The sequence below is a fragment of the Silurus meridionalis genome, chromosome 14 (assembly GCF_014805685.1).
Source record: "Silurus meridionalis isolate SWU-2019-XX chromosome 14, ASM1480568v1, whole genome shotgun sequence".
NCBI lineage: Eukaryota > Metazoa > Chordata > Actinopteri > Siluriformes > Siluridae > Silurus > Silurus meridionalis.
The window spans coordinates 12,062,740-12,090,008 of record NC_060897.1 but is presented as its reverse complement, the minus strand read 5'-3'; the positions used below and the strand labels follow the sequence as shown (position 1 = coordinate 12,090,008).

General features: G+C 37.7%; 2 protein-coding genes across 3 annotated transcripts in view; both read left to right on the top strand.

The window, feature by feature from the left end:
- Positions 1–124: 124 nt before the first annotated feature.
- On the top strand, positions 125–9,098 carry e4f1 (E4F transcription factor 1). Its single transcript, XM_046866223.1, has 14 exons — positions 125–267; positions 2,691–2,800; positions 2,979–3,033; positions 3,185–3,351; positions 3,441–3,561; positions 3,675–3,827; positions 3,981–4,102; positions 5,129–5,350; positions 5,506–5,620; positions 5,800–6,017; positions 6,257–6,455; positions 6,652–6,812; positions 7,423–7,482; positions 7,724–9,098. The coding sequence occupies exons 1-14, from the start codon at positions 174–176 to the stop codon at positions 8,030–8,032; spliced, it is 2,106 nt and encodes a 701-aa protein (XP_046722179.1). The 5' UTR covers positions 125–173; the 3' UTR covers positions 8,033–9,098.
- Positions 9,099–10,099: 1,001 nt separating this feature from the next.
- grid2ipa (glutamate receptor, ionotropic, delta 2 (Grid2) interacting protein, a) overlaps positions 10,100–27,269 on the top strand; it is a 38,730-nt gene continuing 21,560 nt past the window's right edge. Inside the window, exons 1-5 of one of the 2 annotated variants that reach the window (XM_046866214.1) lie at positions 10,100–11,290; positions 12,256–12,297; positions 16,117–16,370; positions 16,517–16,849; positions 17,086–17,240. In XM_046866214.1, the coding sequence (XP_046722170.1) occupies positions 11,203–11,290; positions 12,256–12,297; positions 16,117–16,370; positions 16,517–16,849; positions 17,086–17,240 (872 nt within the window). In that variant the 5' untranslated portion in view covers positions 10,100–11,202. Of the gene's footprint in view, positions 11,291–12,255; positions 12,298–16,116; positions 16,371–16,516; positions 16,850–17,085; positions 17,241–26,550; positions 26,980–27,269 lie in introns of those variants that run through there. The other variant, XM_046866215.1, reaches the window with a different exon arrangement.

Sequence of the window (27,269 nt, the reverse complement as noted above, 5' to 3'; positions counted from 1 at the left end):
GAAAAGAAAAGAAAAGAAAAGAAAAGAAAAGAAAAGAAAAGAAAAGAAAAGAGAAAAGAAAGAATGAAAAGCCTGGCTTGTTCCTGCCCTTTTGTTGTTATGACGACGAGGTCGTAAATCCGCCATGTTGTTCCTGCAGCAGCGTTGCGACAGAGACGGAGCGCGAGAACGACATGACTGAAGAAAGTAATAATACGGCAGAATCGCTTACCGGCCACACGCAGCACGGCAGCATCATCACCATACAAACCACACTGGGAGACGAAGGTATTCACAATTCAATTCGCCATGTTGTCTGAAATCGGTCCTTTGGTTTATTTTTGCCGTTTTTTTGGTTGTTACCTTTCCCCAACTGTCAGTAAGCTTGCTACGGACCTCGAGTCGTGCAATACTTTTCTTGCTAGCTTGCTAGAGTTAGCTAGCAGACATGCGATGCTACCATGCTAATAGTTAGCTCATACGTTAGACGAAGTTATTAAACATTAGGTACAAGCCACTAATGGTTGTTATAACGTGCACGCCTTTTTAAGTAGATAATACTTAATTTATTTTTTTTAACTAGCGAGTATGGTCTATATTTGGAAGTCGTGCTGCAGATGCTATCTAGCTAACTAGCTTATAGCGCATTGAAATACAGGACATTATGCTCTTCTGATACTGAAGAGGTTAGGGGTTCGTTATTTGTAGACTATAGGTACACTTTGTAGGTGCAGGTGCAGTTTGTCAGCTTAGGTTCACCTCTTCCATAAATAAAAAGGGCTCACTGAGTTTTTTTAGAAGGAGCGGGTGGGTTATTCTCAGCACAGTCATGATATTAAAAGGGTAGTGTGTTAGAGTGCAGGCAGAGTGATTTGTGATAGAAGAGTATCTGCGAGAGTGAAAGGAAAAGTTTATAGGACTGGTGAGACCTGTGATGATGTATGGTTTAGAGACAGTGGCATTGACTAAAAGACAGGAGGTGGAGCTGGAGGTAGCAGAGCTGATGTTGAGATTTTCATTGGAAGTGACGAGGATGGACAGGATTAGAAATGAGTTTATTAGAGGGACAGCGCATGAAGGAAGTTTTGGAGACAAGGTGAGGGAGGTGCAATTGAGATGGTTTGGACATGTGCAGAGGAGGGACATGGGGTATATCAGTAGAAGAATGCTGAGGATGGAGCTGCCAGGAAGGCGAAAAAGAGGAAGGCCAAAGAGGAGGTTTATGGATGTGGTGAGGGAAGACATGCAGGTAGTTGGTTTGAAAGAGGCAGATGTAGAGGACAGGGGGGGTATGGAGACAGATCATCCGCTGTGGTGACCCCTAATGGAAGAAACCGAACCAAAAGAAGAAGTGTGTTAGAGGTACTGGTATCAATGTATCAATTGCAGCATCTTTAATAGTCTTTTTAACGCATGTGTGCATGTTAGATTGAGAAATATTTTGGAATTCCCTATCTGATTTGTCTTGGTAAGGATCGTAGTAAAGTCCAGAGCGATCCTGGGCACACTGGCTGGGAATACACATTTAGATGTATGCCAGACCATGCAGGAGGCTATTTACCCCTGTAACCATTGTACCCCTGTAACCATTAGTATTTACCCAATTATAAACACACACTGATTCAAAAGGGACAATTGAGTATAGCTGTGTGTTTTGTGAGATCAGAGTTAACCCACATGGTTGCAGGGAAATCCTCCATACAGATGATATCCTGAGTTTAGAATTTAAGCACCATAGAGCCATAAAGTGAAATCAGCTAAATCAGCCAAAAGACAGTAGTCTTGTGTTCAGAAAGCACATGTATATGGCACTGAAAAGGGGCTAGATGAAGATTAAAACAACAACTAAGATTAATTTGACAGTTTACTGAGTATACAGTGTTTTAATACTCTAGCCAATCTGCTGTTCCTGATACAGACAATGCAAACTTACACCACATCGTTTGTTGTTGGACAAATATAACAGAAAACAAATTCAGCCAAGATTTATGACCACAGGGCTTTTTTTACACACCTGACGAGCAGTGAGTCTGCAGAAGAGGAAGGTTTAGTTTAAAATGAATGAATGAATTATGCTGACTGAGTCATGACTGCATGTTCCATCATGCTCAGAGCATTCTAGTGAGGCATTTCAGGTTGAATGTAATGATAAAATTAATTTGTACCTAATTGGGTTTATAAGTTGTTTACCACAGAGCATAAGAAACAGTAATTAATTGACCATAAAACCAATTCTTTGACATTGGGTTCTTGACACCCTAATTTGGTTACAGTTTTATTATAAATAGTTAGTATTTCTGCTTAGGATTTTGCCTTGTGCCAGTACATGTGTCAATCAGTAAGTTAGAAATGCAAAATGCAGGTGAGCCATCATTTATTTCCACTGCAGTACTGTATTGTGTGAATTTCCTAAATGTACATATTGTTCCTTACTGTGTTGGTCATAAAACGGCAAAAGAGAAGTGTCTGGATTTAGATAAGCGCACTCTTAGATAATATCAGATGATTACAAATCACCTGGAAAAAGGGGGAAAAGTCCATGTGTGGAAAACACATTCCCCCAAAGGGAAAAAAGGCCCATGTGAAATGAATCAAATACTACATATCATATACTATACAAGTCATATATTATAATAACATATAGTGTGGTTTACTTAAGTGATAAGGCATTTTATACTTGGACCATCACTGACCTGGTTTGTTTTTAACAGATGAAGATATTCACAGATGTGGGCGATGTGGCGAAGAGTTTTCAGCTTTGGATTTCTTCATTCAGCACAAGCTTAGTCGCATCTGTAAACGTCCTTTACAGGACACACAGGTAGGTTTGTTTTGCTCCCACATTTATCCAGTTATGTGCAGAATTAGTGAGTAGTCTGCAATGGATTAATTTTAATTCTCAAAATTGCAGAATGATTAGAAATCTGGATGTTACTTCTGTATAGGTTGCTTTGTGTTTGTTGGTCAGTGTGTGACCTGTAGTCTCTGCTGTTCCCCAGGGGAAAGATGATAAAGATGAAGAGCTGGCTAATGATGCAGAGAGCGCCTCAGTGGGTAAGACTAAGCCCAAAAATTAATAAATGTATTTGCGGCCTTTAATGTGGGGAAAATGTGCTTCACTCGGTTTAACCTAAAAACTTAATACAAGTTTGTTCATTTTAAAAATATCAGCTATATATTAATGAATTTCTCACTCTGTTCTTAGACGAGGGAGTTGGCAGGTTAACAACTACAAACATAGAGCCAAGTCACCTGGCAAAGGACCATGGCGAGTCTGAAAACCTAGACAGTTCAGATCATACTAAACCATCCCTGAAACTCAACGAGGATGGGCGTTACGTTTGTCATATATGTGAGAAGACTTTCAAATCGGTATGATGCATGTAGATTGGACCAGCCATTACTAATATGGACAAGAATGCAGGCCTTTCCATTAGTCTACATTGTCTCTGTGTATGTAGGCAAATATCTTGAGGACACACTTGACCATTCATACAGACAAGAAGGACTTTAAATGTGAGCTGTGTGAGACTGCTTTTCGAACTAAAGGATCTCTAATTCGCCACAACCGACGGCATACAGGTACAAAGAGTGTTGCTTACTTGTACAGCGTTCTCTTATCGCTATCTTTAATCATCACGAGGAAGTTCAATTCAATGCAAGACAACATGCTTATGACACATTTGTTTTTGCAGATGAGCGGCCTTACCAGTGCAATCAGTGTGGCCTTTCCTTTAGGGAGTCTGGTGCGCTGACAAGACATTTGAAGTCATTGACACCGTGCACAGAGAAGATTCGCTACAGCCAGTGCAAAGAGATCCTCTTTAACAAGGATGGTGTTTGCACAGGTTAGAAAAAAAAAAAAAACATGCATTTAGAATGAACTTCTCATGTTTGTGCCCTTGTGTCAGTTTGTTTTGTGACGCTTTAGGAAATAGGTAGAGCCGTATTTACTCTAGTGCAGGATGATCGTTGTATTGATGCTTTGTGTTGTACTGTAGAAGTGGAGCAGCCTCCTGTGCTCCCTGAGAAAGAGCAGCAGCTGCCTGTGGTCAGTGTGGTGCAGACGGTGCAAGATGCTGTTCACATCCAGGTGGTAGAAGATCTAGGACAAATTCATCAGGTGATTTGATGGAAATTGATGGTTTGTTTAATTGTAATGAATGAAATAGAACTCCCTACAATGTCCTTATATGGTGGGAAGCACATAATTCCACCCACAATTGTTAGTTGTCTGCTATGTATCATTCTTACATATTTTTGTGCTATGAATTTATTCAGGTCACATTTCTTCCTCATTTCTTTAGTGTTGGATTCATTCTGGATTAAGAGAAATGGCTACTAGCATCACAGATAAACTGGTGTGCGAAAATGTTTGTACAGTTTTGTTTTAAATTAAGAGCATTATACTTTTGACTCTAGGTTTCAAAAATCCTGATTTGATTTGATTTTTTCCTACTTCAGTCAGATTTATTGTTAGATCCAAAATCCATGAACAGACAGACAGACTATGTATGTGTGCGTAAACATATGTACAGTGAATAAATATGGCAGTCTATGACAGTGAAAACTGTGTAGACCCTGTTGTAAATATACAAGTATAAGGTTATAAGGCTATGGCATTAAAATAATGGGCAAAAGCTAAATAAACACGTACACTAAATATATATATCACCAGAGATGTGAAATCCCAAGAACTTAAAGCTGGAGACCCTCTCTACCTCAGTTCAATTGATATGATTGTTTTTATAAACAAGGCTTCGGATCTCACTATTGTATAACGGCAATAACTATATATATTTTTTTGCTATTTGTGTGGAAACCTAAATGCTAAATACACAGAGGACTTGCATTTAAATTTTTTTTCCCTGAGTACTCTGAAATTTATTACTCACAACACATTCACAGACAGTCGTTTTTTTTTTTAAGTGGAACAAGTGACAGCAGTTTTTTTAAATTTGTGGTTTTAACTAACGCCAAACCCCCTTCCCCTGCACCTTTGTGGGATTTTGCATTAGTGGTGTATGGTATTAATCACTGTAGGGCAAATACAATCTATATTAAAGTGCGTATATGATTTATTTAGCCGTGGAAAGATTTATTACAGTGTATCTCGTGTAAACACAGTATGGTGTCCTGTTCTGAACAGGTGGTATCCCAGCCTGTTGCTGAAGCGGTTGCAGAAGGAGACCGTCTAATCTGCCAAGCCATCATCAACTCTGGCATTGCTCTGGAGACTGAAGCCGTAGAAGCGGCAGAGCAAGTGGAGGCTCGATTACCTAAAGAGGTCCTAGAGAATCATGAAGCTGAGGGCAGAGTACCAGAGATTCAGGTGACTGAGCAGTGTGTGGAGGTGGAGGCAGAAACTGTGGTGAGTCAGAGACTATGAACAGAGATTCAGGCCCTGTGATTTATTTGATAGAAAAATAACATTGCTCACAATTTGGATAGTCCATAAGTACAAATTTCCAATGGATTATAAAGTGTAGCTTTCTGAACATGTGATTATTATTTTATGGCTTGAAGGAGACTTCAGAGAAAGACATGGAAATCTCCCCGTCAAAGTCTCACAAATGTCCTCACTGTGATCGAACGTTCAGAACGACATCCCACTTGCGCATCCACATCAAAGGGCATGCTGGTAAGCTGAAGCTTGTATTAAAACACTTATAAATGGCAATTAAATAAAAAAATGTTATAAAAATTAATTTAATTAAAAATTCAAATTAAAAAATCTATTTTATTTAAAGCTGGATTTGCAGCCTAGTATGCTGGAATTACTTTTGTCTGCTGTAAGTGAATGTGGTATTTTCTTGGCAGGCTACAAACCATTTAAGTGTCTGACATGTCAGAAGGAGTTCTTGACAGGCTACATGCTGAAAAAGCATATGGAGATGCATGTGACGGAACGCAGGTACAAGTGTGGAGAGTGCGGCAAGCTGTTCAAGGCTATTGGGCACGTACGTGAGCACATGAGGGCACACTCTAACGACCGCCCACACCACTGCAATCTCTGCAACAAGAGCTACAAAACCAAAGTGAGTTTGAATGGAATTAGATCCAAGAGTAAGTTGTTAGCATGCTAGGCCCTTTGCGACTGACATTTGAATTGTTTTTCCAGTAATTATTTATTACTACAGATTACAACAGGTGCTAATTAATAAGTAAACAGGTGTGTGATCGCAGCAATTTTTACATGTAGGTAAAGTTTGGTATTAAAAACATCTTTTTAAATGTGAGTAAAAGTTTTGTCATAACTTGCCCTTTTTCATTTCAGAATGCGCTTCAGGTACATCAGCGCACACATGGTGAGGACAAACCGTACGCATGTCCACACTGTTCTCGGGCATTTCGTGAGAAAGGTGCTCTGGTGCGTCACATTCGCCACCACACCGGAGAGAAACCTTTCAAGTGCTCCAAATGTGGACGTGGATTTGCTGAGCACGGCACACTCAATCGCCATTTACGATCGAAAGGTAACCTGAAATTGGTCACATAGCCAAGTCAAAATATTGTCTATATACTGTGTGTGTGTGTGTGTGTGTGTGTGTGTGTGTGTGTGTGTGTGTGTGTGTGTGTGTGTGTGTGTGTATAGACAGATAAATAGAGATAGTGAGAAAGAGAGCAAAAACAAGGCAGACCACTCATTGCTCGGGCTGAATTTTGTGTCAGGAGGGTGCTCTGTAGGGCAGCAGGAGTCTGAGCATATTATGACCCCTGAAGAGGAGCAGGAATGTGACCGTATGGCAGCCGCGATCATTTCTGACGATCCCCACGCTGTGCTGGTGGAGTTTTCCTCAGTGGTGGCTGATACTCAGGAGTACATCATAGGAGTAAGTTTACTGCACACTTTTTCATGTTGCTTGTTTCTTTTCTCCTACAATTGTATACATTTGTCCACTATAATGATGTATTATAACCATTTAGAGAACTGCACATATCCTTGGGTGAAATTGTGGTCCACAAGGGCATTACAATATACTACGTTCAAGCAAGCAACACTTTTCCAGATAAATGTAATTTTCTGAAAGCATCACACTTTGGGGGGAAAACCATTACATATCGAGTAGGAAAAGGATGTCCTCAGTGGACCCTCATAGATCACTGGGGAACATCCACTCAATAACCCGAGGCTTACCTGTTCAAATTAGTGTTCTGTTTCATGTTGATTTATACATAACACTCCTCTTTGAAAACAAACTTTCAAAATTTATAGCTATGTATCATTTTATTTTAAAAGATCCAGCTGATTAAAGTTACATCTTCAAATAGATGTTTTTAACTCTCATGTTAGAAAAAAGTAATATTTGGTAATAATGCAGTTAAGTGCATTTTAATCAATATATAATGTTTTATTTTGGCACAAATATAAAATGTATTTGCATTGTATAACTTACATTTTGGGCATGAATGAATAGATAAATGTTTGCTATTTATGTGCAGGCAACAGCTGAGACGACTCAAGCAGAGGAAGTGTCTGTTACTCCTGACAGTCCTAACCAAGTAAGAGTACTTTACAGTTCAATCTATTGGATTTTATTGTTTTACATACTGGTCACATGGAGAAAAGTAATGTGGATTTTTTTTCCCCCTAAAAATTAAGAAGGAACATATTTTATGTATTGTTTTCTTTATAATTTTTTCCTCCTTCTGATAAATGCTTTGGGATATTATAGCGCAGGCTTAGTAACTAGCTGGAGAACTCCTATCTGACTATAAACTTTGGTAACAATTTTTGTTGCAGTTTGACAGTCAGATCATAAAGGTGGTGCAGCAGGTTGTGAGTCAGGCGCAAGACGGTCAGCAGATCATTGTGCGTAACGTGGAAGCCAACGAGAAGCCTGGTGTTTTTGACACCGGCGACACCATCACTATTGCTACACCCGAGAGCCTGACTGAGCAAGTGGCCATAACTCTCGCCAGCGCCATCAGCAACGGTGCCCTCCTGAACACCACCTCTTCCGCAGAAGGCACTACTGCACTGGAGCAGGACGAGCACTATGTCATCGCTTCCTCTGATGAGATGGAGATTCAGACTGTTGTGGTGGTCTGATGGAGAATCCTCTGGTAAAGCTGGACATTGACACATTTTAAATATTGAGTAACAAACATTCTGGCTGTTATCCAAAACTGTAGCAGTTTGCTCCTCTCTTATGCCTTATCTTGAATGTTCTCAAATGTTTGCACTTAAAAAAGTTTATGAACCCATATTGGTTTCTTGACTTGTGTATAATGATTGCACAAGACACTAGATTATTTTTGTAATCTCATTGTGTCTTTTCTGCAACGATACCAAATGATCTCTTGCGTTCCCCATTTTTCCTCAACTTTACGTGTACATAAGGCTTATAGGAATTATTAGGAAGAGGTTAAAGACTACAGATATTACATTGCATGTTTTTTTTAAACTTCTGTTTTCTGTCTATTTTATTTATTGTGATTGAAAGCCTGTCATTGCTGAGTACTGGGGCAAAATTATAATGGTGCTGTATGATTTCCTTCTGTCAAGAAAAGAAGCCATGCTCCTCACACTCCACTGCTCTTTGTTCATCATTTTTGTGTTTTTCTTTTGTTTTTTCCTCAATGCACACTGCCAAGTTCTTAACTGTTTTTTTTTTGTTTGTTTTTTTGTTTGTTTTTTTTTTGCTTTTTGTTTGAAATATATTGTGAGATTGATTGATGTGTTTTTATGTCTTGTCTCTGTGATTTTTATCCAGCAAAGTTTTTGGGCAAGAGGGAAGATGTTACAAATCAACATTTAATCCTCTTTATATTTGCCCTCCCACTAATCTTTTATCAAGATATAGATGGAGAGGTAGTACAATTATTTGCCAGGCAGATCTGGGCCACCCTAAACATTTCCTCGTCTTGCCCTTGTTCCCCCCCCCATTACTCCCTTCTGGTCTTCCCTCCTGTCAGGTTATTCGTACATGAGCTGTTGCCAAGGATTTGATGGATAGTTTTCATTATTACCCCTCAGGGTCCTCACATGTACTCCCTTTGCTCAAATGTAGTTATTATTTTTTCCCTTTTTGTTTGACTGAGGCTCAAACTATTAAAGTGCACAGGAACAGGTATCTCTTATGGTTGAATGCATATGAACTAAATAGCTAAATACATGAATGGGCTTGTTTTTTCCCCTGTTCATATAATGTCTACATTTCATTGACAAAGTATTATACATATTTATAATATATATATTAGTTCATTCATCCAGTTATTGTCAGCCAATCATTTGCCATCAGAGAGAGTTAAAGTTTGCATTATATATCATTAAATATCTCATTAGATATTGGAGCTAGACAGGTTGGATTAAATATTTCAACTGACAAGCACCTGCTATTTTCACACATCATAGTCTTCACAATTTACAAAGACTTAAATGTAAACAAAATAAAAGGTGGTTTTGTGGCAGAAGTGCCTTGTTGCTGAAAGAGGGGAAAGGCCAGGCTGGTTTAAGATGACAGAAAGGCTATGGTTATGTGTATATAACACTCTTCTATACTGTTCTTTATCAAATAATTAATACCAACCAGCATGTTTGACATGCTTTCTTTGATATGTGGAGGCAGTAAGCTACACCATATTTACGCATTGTCCACTTTACAACTGAAAACGCAGATGGCCACAATTTGATAGCATCAGTGTGCTCATGATCTCAGGACAAGAGGATAAATGTTTTTCTGTTCAGCTGTAAATGACCTTTTATTTCTACAAGTGCGATGAGCGGAAAAGCATCTTGGAAGAGATTTGTGAGATGCTTAGGCAGGTGGACTACACTCCTGTCAGGCATAAACAAGGTGAATTAATGGCTTCATCGTGAGTGTGTATTGTCAGGTTTGCTAATGAGAATCCAACAAGCAAACATCACATGCTGAGAGGTTAAAGAAATGTGCATTAATGAACATCCTTATTTAAATAAAACAAAAATGTTTTTTTTTTCCTGTACAATGTGGGTAACAAAACATACTATATACAGTATGAGAGTGCATCAAATAAAAGCCTTAAATTCTAAAAACAAAAACACATTATGTTGTGATATTACCCTCCTACAGCAAAGCATATGCTTTATTACACTATTATTTTACAATCAAATCATGTAGAATATGAGATCATAATTTCTTTATTTGAACTAGAAGCCAAGGCTCAAAAGTATTAAACAACTAGCTAGGTTTTGGAAATCCCTTTTAATTAGATATTCAAGAACATTTGACGTCTACTTGATAAATTCACCACAGCTAAATCCTCCTTTAAGTTTGACCTCTGAGGTGAAACATTCAGTAATGTTTAATGTTTATCTGCAAATATATATTCAAATGACAATTCTCTTTGAGCATAATTTTGCTGGTCTGTAAATTGTTTAAAATATTTTATCAATCAATCATCAAATCGTGTGTGTAAGCTTTGAAAAATGCTTGTAGATTACTCTCTTTTGCCAGTGTGAGGCTACCCCGTAAGAGATAATGATATGATGGAGAGAGTAAAACTGATTTTTATGAACCTTCAGTCGTTGATGGCTCATGACGCTATTTGGCTTCAAAACCTACACTTACAACAGAGCGCCAAACAGTGAGAAACGATTTGAGTGTGGCGGACCAAAATAGTTTGGGGGGATCACTGGCCATAGCACGCCGTTGAAAACATAGATAGTTGCATTGTTTATTAACATGAATCTTGCTTAATGATTATATTGTAAGTGTGCTTGACCTTGACCTGGGCCAAGACCTTTATTCTTTTGCACCATTTCCCCTGTATTTCTGCATTGCAATTCAGTGAATGCTGTCCTTCACCAGAGTGCCAGCTTTTTTTCTGGGTCAGTCCTTAGCCCTCTGAGAGGGCCTGAGCCACAAGAAGTAGAAAGAGAGTAAGAGAGGAGGGGGGAGGTATTTATAGAAAAATAGGGCTTCGCAGTACCTTTTTGCTCGCAAAAGAATCATTAGAGGACCCAGCTAGCATGTCCCAGATTTCCGATCAGTGCTCTGCATGAGGGCCAGGGCTAGACAAACTTAGTAGAGGATGCAGAGCCCTGCTTGAAAAGAGCGTGTCTGTGTACTTCTACACACGCCCTGCTTCTCCACAGCTTAAGCTGCAGGTCTGATGGACCTTTGATAGACTTTGTAAATGATTTTAAGTGCTTGGAGGTGACTGACCTGACCTTTCTCAGGCCTTTGGGCTTCACACAACGGACACTGATACAAACGCTAAAACAGGACACCTGCAACCATGATGAGGAGATTTCTGAAGAGCCAGAAGGGCCGGTTTTCACTCCGGCAAAGCCGCTCAGGTTCCCGAAGCGCCTCCAAGGACTTCTGTAAGTTTGTCCTTTGTCTTTTTCACTGTTTCTTATGCAGCCTCAGTGATAGGGGGCAGAGGGGATCACACAGGATTAAGTTTTCTGTGCTTCTGTATTTGATGTGATTGCGGCTAAACAGAGCTGTCTATTAAAGCAATTATTTGTGCCTGTAATAAACACTGAATTACAGTTTCAGTGTAGAAGTTTATGTGGCCTAATTGCTTATTATTCAGCTTTTAAAATTTTCTGTGATTTTCCTTATTTGTGCTATTTTTTTTCTTATTCCAGCAATTTATTTGAGTATGTTGTTTCATCCTAGGTAAATGCCCACAGCACATATTCTGCACTGGGCTTGGAAGTATTTTATTCGTTTTCTAAAGTTGTTAAATCTTCTTGAGTTGGTTTGCAGTTTTATGTTCAATCCTACACACACTAGACATCCATTTGCATATGCATTTATACAGGTTAAATATATATTTAGTTGTTATGTGTTTATGAAATCATCCAAGTGATAAATTACGTGAATCTGTAAAATATTTCTGTACAAATTTCCAATGCATTTTCTCACACATTACATTCATAGATCACAAATAATTCTTTCAGTGTCCCTTGGAACAGTGTAAAGGCACAAAATATATGGGTAATATGGATAAGGAAGATCTAAGTTGGTTTCAGAGTAATTTTCTGTCAGAGACAGACTGCAGTACAAGAATGAGGGCAAGAGCTCTACTGGGGCTTTAGAGATACGGAGAGAAAACAGTTGAGGTTTTTATGAAATAATGCTGTCAAGTGAATAAACACTGAAATATTTTCAGTAAACTGTATAAACTGGCAACATTATTGATGTTAATTGTGTTAGAGATTGTAATGTTTTAATTAAAAAACAACTATAATTGAACTTTTTGCTTTGTATTGTTCAATTTGTATGTTTGTGTCTTTTTATTCTTATTTTATTAAATCACATTTGTTGTTTCTCATCACAGACCCAAATCCTCAAGTGCTCAGGGACTTCCCCTTAAACATGGGTATGTGAACCTATGTCCCTCCAGATAGAGGTTTCAGTGTACATATTCACCATTTGTCATTTTGCAACCTCATTTTCAATGGCAAAATTGAGGACAGTGTCTTTGTGAAAAGCTGTAAATAGTAGACCCGATGAGTATGTGATATACTATAATGTATTGTGTCTAGATATTTGTTTATGCTCATAAATTAAATATACCTAGACACTTTTTATTTTTTTGTCATAGACATTTCAAAATCACTATTTAAAAAATTGCCACTAGCTGTGAAGACTGTGACCTAGCTATATGTCTTAATTGCACGCTTCTAGTGTAAGTAGGTCTGTAGGACTCCTGGTTTCGAAATGTTTTCTGTATTGATTTGGACATGTCTCACACTTACTGGCATTTGTGCATAGTCTCAGTCATTGGTCATAGAGTACAGGTCTTGACAAATATGGTCCTGATCTTGGCTGAAAGATAATGTTTTGCATTTTGCATGCACAAAGGTTAACAAGAATGATTACTTCTTCTAGATTAAATTGTCTTGTTTTTTCACTTAATCATGCATTTATTTGAACTCAATCTTATCTTGGCTGCGATTCCAAATAAGACTCAGTCTGGCCTTGATCTCATTTAGTCCTGGTCTTGGACTTGGCAGAAATTTGAAAGCAGCAGGGGAAATATAATTCTGCAAAAGCAATGCTATAATTCTACACCAAGAGTGTCAGAAAAACATGTTCAGCTGTTTAAACAGTAAGGAACACTTTTACAAACTGTCACTGACTTTAGGTTTTAGTAATATATCAGTCATATTTTTAACAGAAGTTACTTGATGTATAACAATCTTGACAGTAAGCTAGCTTACTGTTTTCTCTAGGTGTTGTTTGTTAGAATGCTAGTCAGTATACTCTTTAATACAAGACCTATATTCAGATTTTTATCTCTGCATCTTTTTAATTGCATGTTCCACAGTGTGAAATTGAATTTAGACTATAAAGGAAATTTAGTGTGTATCAATCACATTATAATATTATTGGAGTTTACCTTTAATAGCTATTAATGGTGCATTATTGGCTCTTAAAGACCAACAGTGGCAGGCCAAGCATTTCACAGCTAGGCCTTAAGTGGTGTCCTACCTGAATCAACTCTAGCAGAAGCATCAGTATTACCCTAATAAAATTACAAAAATATAGTTCAACCCAGTTTTTCTGTGCATTTCTTTAGTACTTCTGTAGGGATTTTTCATTTATTTTAAATTATGGCAAATTGTGTGTTTTATGTAAGTTCTACAGGAAAGAAAACAGTACTGTATTAATGTTACTTGAAAAGACTTAACAGCTTTTTTGAACTGTTGTGGCTGATGTCCAGCTTTTCTTGAAAAGTCCATCTCAAAAATGGCCTTGTAATTATATCTGCATACAAATTAATTTCTTCTTCTCTGTCAGTCATCTGACAATCCAATTAAAGGTCGTGAAAATGCCGACATCATTGTACGCCGACTAAATGGTCCCCATGTCACCAACTCGAAATATGATTAGTTAAAGCATCAGTTTGAACTATATTTGAAAATACAGATGCCCACACTGTTAATTATGTAATAGTGTTTAGGCCAGCAGAGAAAGCCTTGCTGGCCCTGATGGCCTGCCACTGCTTGAAGACCACTTGGAGTAACTAGGAGTAATGCTATGAAGCTAAGTAGCTAAATAACTGTTTTATATATATATATATATATATATATATATATATATATATATATATATATATATATATATATATATATACAGTGCCCTCCACAATTATTGGCACCCCTGTTTAAGATGTGGTCGTGGACTTCTAAAAATTCTCCTTTTTTTTAAAACAACATAGAACCCAAATGCAAAAAAAGAGAAAAATCCAACCTTTTATTTAAGTACATAACTTTGGTGGTAAAAAAAATCATACATTTAGAAAAAAAAACTTGAAATCATGTGTGCCACAATTATTGGCACCCCTAACAATTCCTCTGAAAAATTTAATTGTTTTTTTTTTTATATATATATTTTTCTGTAGTTGCTAAGGTTGGTCAGGGTATCTAGGGACTTTTAATTAGTAATTCATGATTTCCTGTTTCCTGGGGTATAAATATGACGTGACACAGAGGCCTAATTCTCTTACCCATTTGTCAACATGGCAAAGACAAGAGAACACACCATTCAAGTAAGGCAGATGTGTGTCGACCTTCATAAGTCAGGCAATGGCTACAAGAAAATAGCCACCGCCTTAACTTGCCGGTATCTACAGTCAGAGGAATCATTAAGAAGTTTAAAACAACTGGAACAGTGACAAACAAGGCTGGAAGAGGTCCCAAGTTTATCTTGCCACAACGCACAGTGAGGAGGATGGTAAGAGAAGTAAAAAAATTTCCCAAGCTCACTGTCACAGAATTGCATCAAAGAGTGGCATCTTGGGGTCACAGAGTCTCCAAAACAACCATCAGACGCTCTCTACATGCCAACAAGCTGTTTGGGAGGCATGCAAGGAAAAAGCCTTTTCTCACTAACACTCACAAACGTAAACGCCTGGAGTTTGCTAAGCGGTACTGGGACTTCAACTGGGATCGTGTGCTTTGGTCAGATGAGACTAAGATTGAGCTTTTTGGCAACAAACACTCTAAGTGGGTCTGGCGTAAAACAAAAGATGAGCATGCTGAAAAGCACCTCATGCCCACCGTGAAGTATGGTGGAGGATCTGTGATGCTGTGGGCCTGTTTCTCTTCCAAAGGCCCTGGGAACCTTGTTAGGGTGCATGGCATTATGAACGCTTTGAAGTACCAGGATATTTTAAATAAAAACCTGATGGCCTCTGCCAGAAAGCTGAAGATGGGTCGTCATTGGGTCTTTCAGCAGGATAATGATCCAAAACATGTGGCAAAATCTACACAAAAGTGGTTCAGCAGTCACAAACTCAAGGTCCTCCCATGGCCATCTCAGTCCCCAGACCTCAACCCAATCGAAAACCTGTGGGGCGAGCTAAAGAGAAGAGTGCATAAGAGGACCCAGGACACTGGATGATCTAGAAAGATTGTGCAAAGAAGAATGGTCAAAATCCTCTCTCTGTGTTCTCCAATCTTGTGAAATGTTATAGGAGGAGATTAAGTGCTGTCTTGTTGGCAAAAGGAGGTTGTACAAAGTATTAACATCAGGGGTGCCAATAATTGTGGCACACATGATTTCAAGTTTTTTTTTTTCTAAATGTGTGATTTTTTACCACCAAAGTAATGTACTTAAATAAAGGTTGGATTTTCTCTTTTTGCATTTGGGTTCTATGTTGTTTTAAAAAAAAGGAGAATTTTTAGAAGTCCACGACCACATCTTAAACAGGGGTGCCAATAATTGTGGAGGGCACTGTATATATATATATATATATATATATATATATATATATATATATATATATATATATATATATATATATATATATATAAATACCTCGATACTCGCAAGGGATACCTCCATACTCAACAAAAATTGTGAATTACTTGTTATAAATGTTTTTGTTTACTACTTTAAATGAATAATACAATAACAGAAAAAATAGTTTCCCAAACATGTTTTTGTAATTAGTACAAACTCCGTTTTGAAATGTTACTCTGAACTTTCGAGCCCCTCACAGAGATTTTTCACGAGTTACACTTAGTCCGGTTCCAAATGAAAAGTTGCAAACTATCGAGGTTGTGAGTGTCAAGGTCGCGAGTATTGAGGTACCACTGTATGTATATATATCTCAGAAAAGCAGTAAGTGATTTTGTAGAAAATTCTATGGTGATCCATATTGGTATAACATCTTACCCTTCTTTATCAGAATTGGCCCTTCCAGCAAATAACCAGGGCTGGCCGGAGGACTTTGGATTTAAGCTAGGTGGAGATGGACCTAGCTACATCCTTTCAGTGGTGGAGGGCAGCAGTGCCTATATGGCAGGTCTGCAACCTGGTGACCAGGTGCTGGAAATTGATGGCCAGAATGTCTCCTCTCTCAGCACTAAAGCGCTTATTGCCTTGGCCCAAACCCTCAAAACTGTACCTCCAAGCATTGGCGTTGTGTCCCGCATTGAACAGGTAACTAACACAATTAAAAATCAGCATTGTATAACAGCTAGTGTGGTGTGATGTCAAAATGCCTTAAGCTAAAAGGATGAAACAAACTCTGTAGTATAAATCTGGACTATTCAAAGGACAGCTCTTTTGGTTTTGTTCATTCACAGTTGGACATCACTCCAGGACCTGATGGCCGCTTTGGCTTTACAATTGTTGGAGATTGTCCTTTATTAGTGGAGGACTGCATGCTCAACTCTCCAGCAGGCCGCAGTGGGTTACGTGCAGGGGACTATGTGATGGAGGTAAATGGAATTCCAGTGAAGCATCATGAGATGGCGGCAGCCATGATTAAGGCATCACAGGGACGTACACTGCGCCTTGGCGTGCTCAGGATGACCCGTTGGCAAAAACGCACCAGCAGCAGCATGAAAGAGACGTACCAGAGTGGAGATATAGTCCGTCAAGACCGCAAACACAAAGCCCTGGAGTTTAACAAGAAGGTCAGTGTGACATCCCTCTGTCAAATGAATGAAAACATTTCATTTTGCCATTGGATAAAGCTTAATGTGCTAGTGTCTTGAATATATCTATTGCTCCTTAAGGGGGTTGATGTTATACGTCATTAAAAAAATTCTACCTATTTCAAATCAAATTCTCTGGTCATTGAACAACAGCCATTTTTGTGTGAAGACAATATTGTTTGCTGATGCTGTTTTCATTGTGTCTAATGTTTTAGGTTGAAGAGATTTTAGGTGAAGAGCCAATTGTAAAGGAGAGGCTTTTTGACCTGTTGAAGCAATACGCTTCAGAGAGGGATGTGGAGCAGCTGGCATCCACACTTCCTGAGATATTGATCAATGAAGAACATCAACAGCTGATTGACAGCATCAGGTATCATTGAGATTAAGGATGGATACTTTGTCAGCAAACTCGTCTCTGAATCTCTGAAGTGGTTAAATAGTGCACTCCTACTTCCTCCTTTTATCTAGTACTGATTCAACTTATCTTGCTCTCTCTCTTTCTCTTAATTTCTCTTTACCAAAAATAAAACTGCAGGAATTGTGAAAGCAAACATTTAACCTGTCTCCAACTATACAGTGATAAAAAACTTTACGTAAAAATCCACAATGGGAACCTAGAAATTACAGTTTTAAATGTACAAATCAATTGCTTGATATGTGGTGACAGAAGCTGTTGACAGCTTTGTCATAATCAGGCCAGAGTCTATAAATATTGTAGGGAATTAGGTACCATGCCAAGTCCAATGGCACCAGCTGCAGAAAGATTTGATGAAATGAAAGCTTGATACCCTCGCATCTCCTGCGTCAAGAAACCACGCAATTTAAATTTGCAAAGTCTGGGAGATTCAACAAAAGGGCATATCAGAAAAGGTTTGTTTTTGGCACTGATATCTAAAGTCTTGTCCAATCTTGTATTCACTATTGGAATTAGGATGTGCTGTTGTACAAAAACGATGAATGCCTCGTTGTGTTGTGTTATTGTTTCCAGCCCTAATTATTTTCCAGTAACATTGGGTCAAGGAGTGGATTATTTCTCTTCTGCAACAGTAAATTTCCAAATAAACAAATTTGCTGACACTCATAGATCCTTCCATAAAACTTAATTGAGCTCCTCCTTATAGAAAGCATTCATATAAAAAAAATGTTTTAGATTATGATTTTTGTCATACCAGTCTTTCTATACATATCTTATGGTAAGTGCATTAATGTGATCCTGCAAAATAAGTTACAGCTACTACTGTCAGAGCGGCTGCTATATGTTAATTAATCACTTTCTGAAGAGTCAGAACCTAAAACATCACCGTGGTATGTTTTTGTCTATACAGTACACCCTGAAAAAATACTGTGCTCCTGATGTTGTGACTTTTTTTTTTCTATTCTAAACAGTCTAATGTCTCAGACTTCATAGAGTCTGGGACTTTGCTCATTTCCTGTCCAGACATGGATGCCTTTAGTCAGAGTAATAAAACAGTTATGTTCAATTGTTCAAATGTTCAAACCAAATGATCATAAAGTAACGTGTCTGTCTCCGACAGCCAAGCTTGCTAATTGAAAGGAAATCATTCTGCAGGGGAAAAAAAGCTTCCATTTTGATTTTTGATTGTTTCTGGGGAGTAGTGGAATAAAAAAAAATCCCTTATTCATTTGCATATTTTTTGTAAAGAATTTGAAATTTATATACAATATATTCTTATTTTAAATATAAATAGTGGCTTGTTTTCAATCCCTTATTCTCCTTCATTAAACTGCATTACCCCTTGCTCCTGCTTCAGCATGTCTTCATATGTAAATCTTACTTTTATTCTTCCTCTCTATTTATTGTACAGAAATGCATAGTGTGTTATCACATCAAAGAATTCACACATTCCCCTCCCCTCCTCTTTATCCAGTACTAAGCTTATATTGGCATTTTTCTTCCCCCAAATGTTGCTTCTGGCAGCCTTTGGAAGTGCGATATTCCAGCCAATTTGCTATCAGGCTGTGTGTAGCCCTACTGTAAGGTGGATCGGGTGACGGAGTAACCCGAGGCTATATTTGATGCTTTGTGGATTGAAGCAGCAGCCTCGAAGTTGCTGTGTGTGGTGTGGGAATACGGTAGAGTGATGAATTGCTGTAGGTGAGTGATGCTGAACATTGCTGGGGTGTTTTCTCTGTTCTCTGCTGCTGTTACAGGGTGTGATTTTATACAAAGTGGTGCTCGTGATGTGTTTGTCAAAAGATGTTAATTATGAGTCTTCTTAATGTGAGGATTTTTGATATTGTTTCATTCTTTTATATTGTCTCATTCTTGCAGAATATATCTGCTATCTGTAGGTCAAGGAATGGCATTTATATGATCAATAAGAGTTGCTGTTCTTTTTTATGATACCAGACAATGTGCACAAGCTTTGACAGCTTTTATGACAGATTTTGATCAGTCTTGTAGCTGGAAGTTTTTTTTTTCCTCAAGCAACTATTTCATGGTCATGTTTTAAAAATATTCTTAATTTTCATCTACTCCAGTTTATCCATATACTGTACTCGGGTATGGGCAAAACATGTATTTTAAATACGTATTATAAATATAAAATAGGATTTTGTAATTTGTATTTGATAGGGTTCATACATATGGCTTCATATTGTCTATCAATTGTTTGTAGTGTTAAAATACTGTAAAATACTTTGTAAGAAGTCTACATGATGACATCATAGAAATGTGGCCTCTGGTTGGTGCCTATTCAGTAATTTGCCCAGACTTGTTGAGATCTGAACAGAAAATTAATCCGTATGGAAGAAGGTGGTAAAAGTAAGAAACTGCTGCCAGCTTTTAAATTCGTGTTCGATGATTAATGAATAAATATATGATTGCCAAATATTGTACCTTTATTGAAGTAGCTGTTTGGGTTCCCTGGTGGTCTAGTGTTTAGGATGCGGCGCTCTCACCACTGCGGCCCGTGTTCGATTACCGGTCAGGGAACCAACCCTAGCCCTTAGGGTTGCACAAGCTTTAGTGCCGGTCCCAAGCCCGGATAAATGGGAAGGGTTGCGTTAGGAAGGGCATCCAGCATAAAAACATGTGCCAAATCAAACATGCGGATGGTCTGCTGTGGCGACCCCTAACAGGGGAAGCCGAAAGAAAGTTTTTATTGAAGTAGCTGTTTAGTAGGATCATAATTTAGCATACCATTGCGTGAATGACCACCTGACACATAATATATTATTATATTTATGATTAACAATTAAATGATTAATTAGTTAGAAACTAGTTGCTATGAATTCGCATGCCATCAGTTGTCTTCTTATAAATGACTTGTTTGTCATTAAGTTTCTAATGCAAAGTCGCCGTTCGTTACCAAAAAAATTAGGATGCATTTAGTCATTCGCAAACTGTTAAACAATAAACTGTTGGTTACTTTAAAAATAACCTTCATCTGGGAGATCATAGGGATATGTATGTAAATATTTGATCTGTTAACTGGTTGCATATCTCAGATTTATTGCATGATTTGGCCAGTGAAAATCTGTTGCTATCCAACATTGTTTAGTTCAGTCAGTGTAATGGTGAAGGAACAGATCAAACAGGCCAATTGATGGAAGATTTGCGAAGAAATTTCATGCTGCCTAGTAAAAGTACTTTTTTAGTATTTTAATACAAATGAATGAGTAAATACAAATAAATGCAAAAATACAGTAGTTTATTTTGATACATGGTATGGTTGCTGTATTTGTAGTTTATTTTGATACACTTAAAGTTAAGGAATTTGGTATTTTATTTAAAAATACATTTTGATGTGTCGTTGCCCAACCCTGACTGATCTATTTGCAAATGCACGGGAATGCAATTAAAATATCAGAATTCTGGGGGTCATTGCAGTTAAAGTAGTTCAAACTATAGTGGTATAGTTGTATATTATTTATCATATACAGGATTTTCATATAAAATTCTGTATGCCTCAGCAAGTAAATAAAAAATGCATCCATGCAATCCATTAAGGGAATGGAGAAAGGGAAAGTGAAAGATTATTATGACTATAGTGTATTGTGAAGAAAACTTTACTGGCAGCTGTTCATGCTTTTGTGAATATAACACGTAATGCACACTCCTCCACAGTAAAACGAAGCTTTTTGATGCGTGATTGTACTTACAGCAATGAATACGAATCGTCTACTCCAGTTTATCCATATACTGTACTCGGGTATGGGCAAAACATGTATTTGAAATACGTATTATAAATATAAAATAGGATTTTGTAATTTGTATTTGATAGGGTTCATACATATGGCTTCATATTGTCTATCAATTTTTTGTAGTTTTAAAATACTGTAAAATACTTTGTAAGAAGTCTACATGATGACATCATAGAAATGTGGCCTCTGGTTGGTGCCTATTCAGTAATTTGCCCAGACTTGTTGAGATCTGAACAGAAAATTAATCCATATGGAAGAAGGTGGTAAAAGTAAGAAACTGCTGCCAGCTTTTAAATTCGCTTTAAATGCTTTTGTGAATATAGGACGTAATGCACACTCCTCCACGGTAAAACAAAGCTTTTTGATGCGTGATTGTACTTACAGCAATGAATACGAATCGTTCACGAGCACCCACGTCATTTTTCTTTTTTCTTACACGGCTGTGTAGTGAACCACGGTGGGATGGAACTGACAGTTGCAGCTGTCGTTGTTTTATTTGATTGAAACATGCTCGTTCTCCTTTCTTAGACTGGGAAAAAGATCAAACAGGCCAATTGATGGAAGATTTGAAGAAATTTCATGCTGCCTAGTAAAAGTACTTTTTTAGTATTTTAATACAAATGAATGAGTAAATACAAATAAATGCAAAAATACAGTAGTTTATTTTGATACATGGTATGGTTGCTGTATTTGTAGTTTATTTTGATACACTTAAAGTTAAGGAATTTGGTATTTTATTTAAAAATACATTTTGATGTGTCGTTGCCCAACCCTGACTGATCTATTTGCAAATGCACGGGAATGCAATTAAAATATCAGAATTCTGGGGGTCATTGCAGTTAAAGTAGTTCAAACTATAGTGGTATAGTTGTATATTATTTATCATATACAGGATTTTCATATAAAATTCTGTATGCCTCAGCAAGTAAATAAAAAATGCATCCATGCAATCCATTAAGGGAATGGAGAAAGGGAAAGTGAAAGATTATTATGACTATAGTGTATTGTGAAGAAAACTTTACTGGCAGCTGTTCATGCTTTTGTGAATATAACACGTAATGCACACTCCTCCACAGTAAAACGAAGCTTTTTGATGCGTGATTGTACTTACAGCAATGAATACGAATCGTCTACTCCAGTTTATCCATATACTGTACTCGGGTATGGGCAAAACATGTATTTGAAATACGTATTATAAATATAAAATAGGATTTTGTAATTTGTATTTGATAGGGTTCATACATATGGCTTCATATTGTCTATCAATTTTTTGTAGTTTTAAAATACTGTAAAATACTTTGTAAGAAGTCTACATGATGACATCATAGAAATGTGGCCTCTGGTTGGTGCCTATTCAGTAATTTGCCCAGACTTGTTGAGATCTGAACAGAAAATTAATCCATATGGAAGAAGGTGGTAAAAGTAAGAAACTGCTGCCAGCTTTTAAATTCGCTTTAAATGCTTTTGTGAATATAGGACGTAATGCACACTCCTCCACGGTAAAACAAAGCTTTTTGATGCGTGATTGTACTTACAGCAATGAATACGAATCGTTCACGAGCACCCACGTCATTTTTCTTTTTTCTTACACGGCTGTGTAGTGAACCACGGTGGGATGGAACTGACAGTTGCAGCTGTCGTTGTTTTTATTTGATTGAAACATGCTCGTTCTCCTTTCTTAGACTGGGAAAAAAGATCAATCAAGCACAGTTTTTGAGCATTTTCATTCTTTGTTGAAAAATGAAAAAACAATATGATCTATACAGGGAGTGCAGAATTATTAGGCAAGTTGTATTTTTGAGGATTAATTTTATTTGAGGATTTAATTTGAACAACAACCATGTTCTCAATGAACACAAAAAACTCATTAATATCAAAGCTGAATATTTTTGGAAGTAGTTTTTAGTTTTAGCTATTTTAGGGGGATATCTGTGTGTGCAGGTGACTATTACTGTGCATAATTATTAGGCAACAACAAAAACAAATTCATACCCATTTCAATTATTTATTTTTACCAGTGAAACCAATATAACATCTCAACATTCACAAATATACATTTCTGACATTCAAAACCAAACAAAACAAATCAGTGACCAATATAGCCACCTTTCTTTGCAAGGACACTCAAAAGCCTGCCATCCATGGATTCTGTCAGTGTTTTGATCTGTTCACCATCAACATTGCGTGCAGCAGCAACCACAGCCTCCCAGACACTGTTCAGAGAGGTGTACTGTTTTCCTCCTTGTAAATCGCACATTTGATGATGGACCACAGGTTCTCAATGGGGTTCAGATCAGGTGAACAAGGAGGCCATATCATTAGATTTTCTTCTTTATACCCTTTCTTGCCAGCCACGCTGTGGAGTACTTGGACGTGTGTGATGGAGCATTGTCCTGCATGAAAATCATGTTTTTCTTGAAGGATGCAGACTTCTTCCTGTACCACTGCTTGAAGAAGGTGTCTTCCAGAAACTGGCAGTAGGACTGGGAGTTCAGCTTGACTCCATCCTCAACCCGAAAAGGCCCCACAAGCTCATCTTTGATGATACCAGCCCAAACCAGTACTCCACCTCCACCTTGCTGGCGCCTGAGTCGGACTGGAGCTCTCTGCCCTTTACCAATCCAGCCACGGGCCCATCCATCTGGCCCATCAAGACTCACTCATTTCATCAGTCCATAAAACCTTAGAAAAATCAGTCTTGAGATATTTCTTGGCCCAGTCTTGACGTTTCAGCTTGTGTGTCTTGTTCAGTGGTGGTCGACTTTCTGCCTTTCTTACCTTGGCCATGTCTCTGAGTATTGCACACCTTGTGCTTTTGGGCACCCAGTGATGTTGCAGCTCTGAAATATGGCCAAACTGGTGGCAAGTGGCATCTTGGCAGCTGCACGCTTGACTTTTCTCAGTTCACGGGCAGTTATTTTGCGCCTTGGTTTTTCCACACGCTTCTTGCGACCCTGTCGACTATTTTGAATGAAACGCTTGATTGTTCGATGATCACGCTCAGAAGCTTGGCTATTTTAAGACTGCTGCATCCCTCTGCAATATATCTCACTATTTTTGACTTTTCTGAGCCTGTCAAGTCCTTCTTTTGACCCATTTTGCCAAAGGAAAGGAAGTTGCCTAATAATTATGCACACCTGATATAGGGTGTTGATGTCATTAGACCACACCCTTCTCATTACAGAGATGCACATCACCTAATATGCTTAATTGGTAGTAGGCTTTCCAGCCTATACAGCTTGGAGTAAGACAACATGCATAACGAGGATGATGTGGTCAAAATACTCATTTGCCTAATAATTCTGCACTCCCTGTATAACGTATGTACAACTTATAGAGACTAATGATCTATATAGGTACAACAGCAAAGATTTGAACTCAAACCTGCTATGAGTAACATGTATATTAATTCTCAATGAAATGGCCCTGGAGAAGGGTACTAATGAAGCAATGTCAGTGGGGGGGCAGGCTTAAATCTCTCCACCACTGCAGCCCCCCACCCCTTTCCTCTCTCTCTCTTTCTCTAGGTCGAATAGATGCTGATTAGGTACAGTGTCATGGGAATTTGAGGCATCCTAACACTGCAAGATTTGGCAGGCTACACTAACAGAGTGGTGTGAGTGTTAGCCTGTGGCAATAAGAGATGAATCAGGCATATTTATTCTCATTAATAAAACATTATCTGTCATTAAGGCCTTACATGTATATAAGGCACAATGATGACACTAAGGACAAAAAGAGATTGCTTGGAAACTTTTCCAAAGTGGATCATCCTGTGAAGCTGTGTGGACTCTCCAACCTCCATAAGAAATAAGATAGGAAGTAGAGCACCATGTTCCAAATACCTAGATTCATGCTCCTCATGCTCCTTTTTTTTAACCTCTGAGAATTTTTCACTCCTGTTTTTCATCACTGCTCGTGTCATCACTTTTTTGTCAGGCACAAATATTTGTTTCATTTCCTTGTACTATATTGTCCTAAGTGCAGGACATGTTAACAAACCAAAAACACAAATTTAAAAAGAAAAACACAACAGGACCAAAAAAACAACAGCAAATTCTGCAAAACAACATTACATTAAAATGGAGAGAGTGTGTGTGCTTAGTGAAAGTCTGTTTCTCGATGCTGATTGGGCATGACCATAAAAATGAATTGCACACATTTATCACATTTTTCATGGATATCCCTTTATATTGAATACCTCTTCCTTTAGGTACAATTAAATTGTTTGCATTATCATGTTAATGCAAAGCAAACTTGAAAGCATATTTAAAATTGCATCATATAAATGTATATAAAAAATCAGGTGTACAGTATTACAATATTTAGGATACTTTTTCCTTTTCCTCTTGCTGTAAAAGGGACTTTCACTTTTTTGTCAATGTGTTTTGTACTAATGGGTTATCATACCATGACATTAAAAAAAATATATCATTTCATTGTTTTTTCAGTTATTCCATCTTGTGTAGCTCTATGCTAAATCATTTTTATATAGAAATAAACTACTTTGCAACTGAATTATTACGAGGAGCCAAATGTAATAAAGATAATTTTAGGTCATTTAAAAGAAAAATATCAATTAATATTTATAAACAAATACAAATATTAATTTAAAAAACTTGCCTCCACTTCTTAGATTACTATGACATTTATATCTATATTTAAGATTGACATTTTTTTACATCAAACATTTCGAACAATTTTTAAATCGCACTGACACATATAAATATTTTACATGATTCGGTAACAGAATCTCTCCAAAAGTATACTAATTTCAATGGTACCTCATGAATCATTATTGATAAAAAATGAATAGAATACAATAACGGTAAAGGTATTCTTTCAAAAAATAAAAATATTCGATACACTCGTTCCAAATCACATAGAAAGACAACATAATGTTAGACTTGACTTTGTAGTTAAAAACACACTGGCCTTCATTCATCCATTATAATCAGTGATCAAAACTCCAACAGTTCATGCTAACTGTTTTTCCTTAAATATGTGACTAGCTGTGTGCTTTTCTGTCCTGCAAATCTGTACAGCTCTCCCTCAGGGTGCTCACTATTTTTAAGCAGCCTACTTCCTATAATAAATGCTTTTTGGTTCATGACGCACTACAAGTGTGCACAAAATCTACATGGCACCATATAGAAGCTCAAGTTTCCCTCAAAGGGTCTATATTCAGGGTGGGGATTTTACCTTCATCTTTCATAGAAGGCTTTGTAGTGATTCCGAAGTGTGGAAAGGGGTTTCTTTGGATATCATGATTCTGACTAATGTTGCAAGCAATTGAACCGATTCCTATGCAGATTTGATTTTGCTAGGTGTGTGAATGACTTCTAGCAAGAATTTTGATTCGCTGACGTTTTCCAGTGATGGATATCCAGACTTTTTTTTCTACTTTTGTTGGATATCCCACATGCCGACCTGCCTGCGAAATTCCTTAGGGAGTTCCTCACACTCCTCTTGCCTTTCTCTCCCTCCTCGCTTGCTTCTCTTCTCCTTTCATTTCTCTCGCTCCAACTTCTAGGCAGCCGCAAACATAGCTAACTGCTTGGTTCTTGGTGGGTGGCAGTTAATCTGTGATAGAGGGCGAAGACCTTCTGCAAGACCTGAACTCCAAATGCCGCACACTTTGGAGTTGCTGGATATCAGAGCCTAAATATGGGTGACATTTGGAAAGTTGATCTGACCTCTTATGCACTTTAAGGCTTGAATAATTGTATAGTTGATGGTTTTCAGCATGACGCCGGTTGATACACCTGCACTGAGACAGACATGCTTGGACTTTAGAGATCTGCTATATCTGGCTCTTTTGAAGGTTTTTTCTGTCAGGGATTGATGATTTATAGAAGCCTGCACTATTAGTCTTCTGGGTTGGTGCTGAGTGATGAACCGAGAACCATGGGGAGGGACAGAAGTTTCTCCAAGCACTTTCGGTAAGAGGAATCTATTGGAATGTGTTCAGTGTAACTCTGGTCCTTTATCACCTGCATTTCTGGAGGATATGAATTATTTTGGGCATAGAGTGCATGCTTACAACCTGAAAGGTAATGTTATATTACGTAATATATTTTTCCTTATTTATATTCTGTAAACTCTATACTTTCAGTCTGTATCTCTTACTATAACTGGATAAATTGTGTTTTCTCGTTTGCGATTTGGTTTCTTTGTGCAGAGATTGTTACTGAAGAGACAATAATAGTAATAATCTGCTATTAATCAGGGT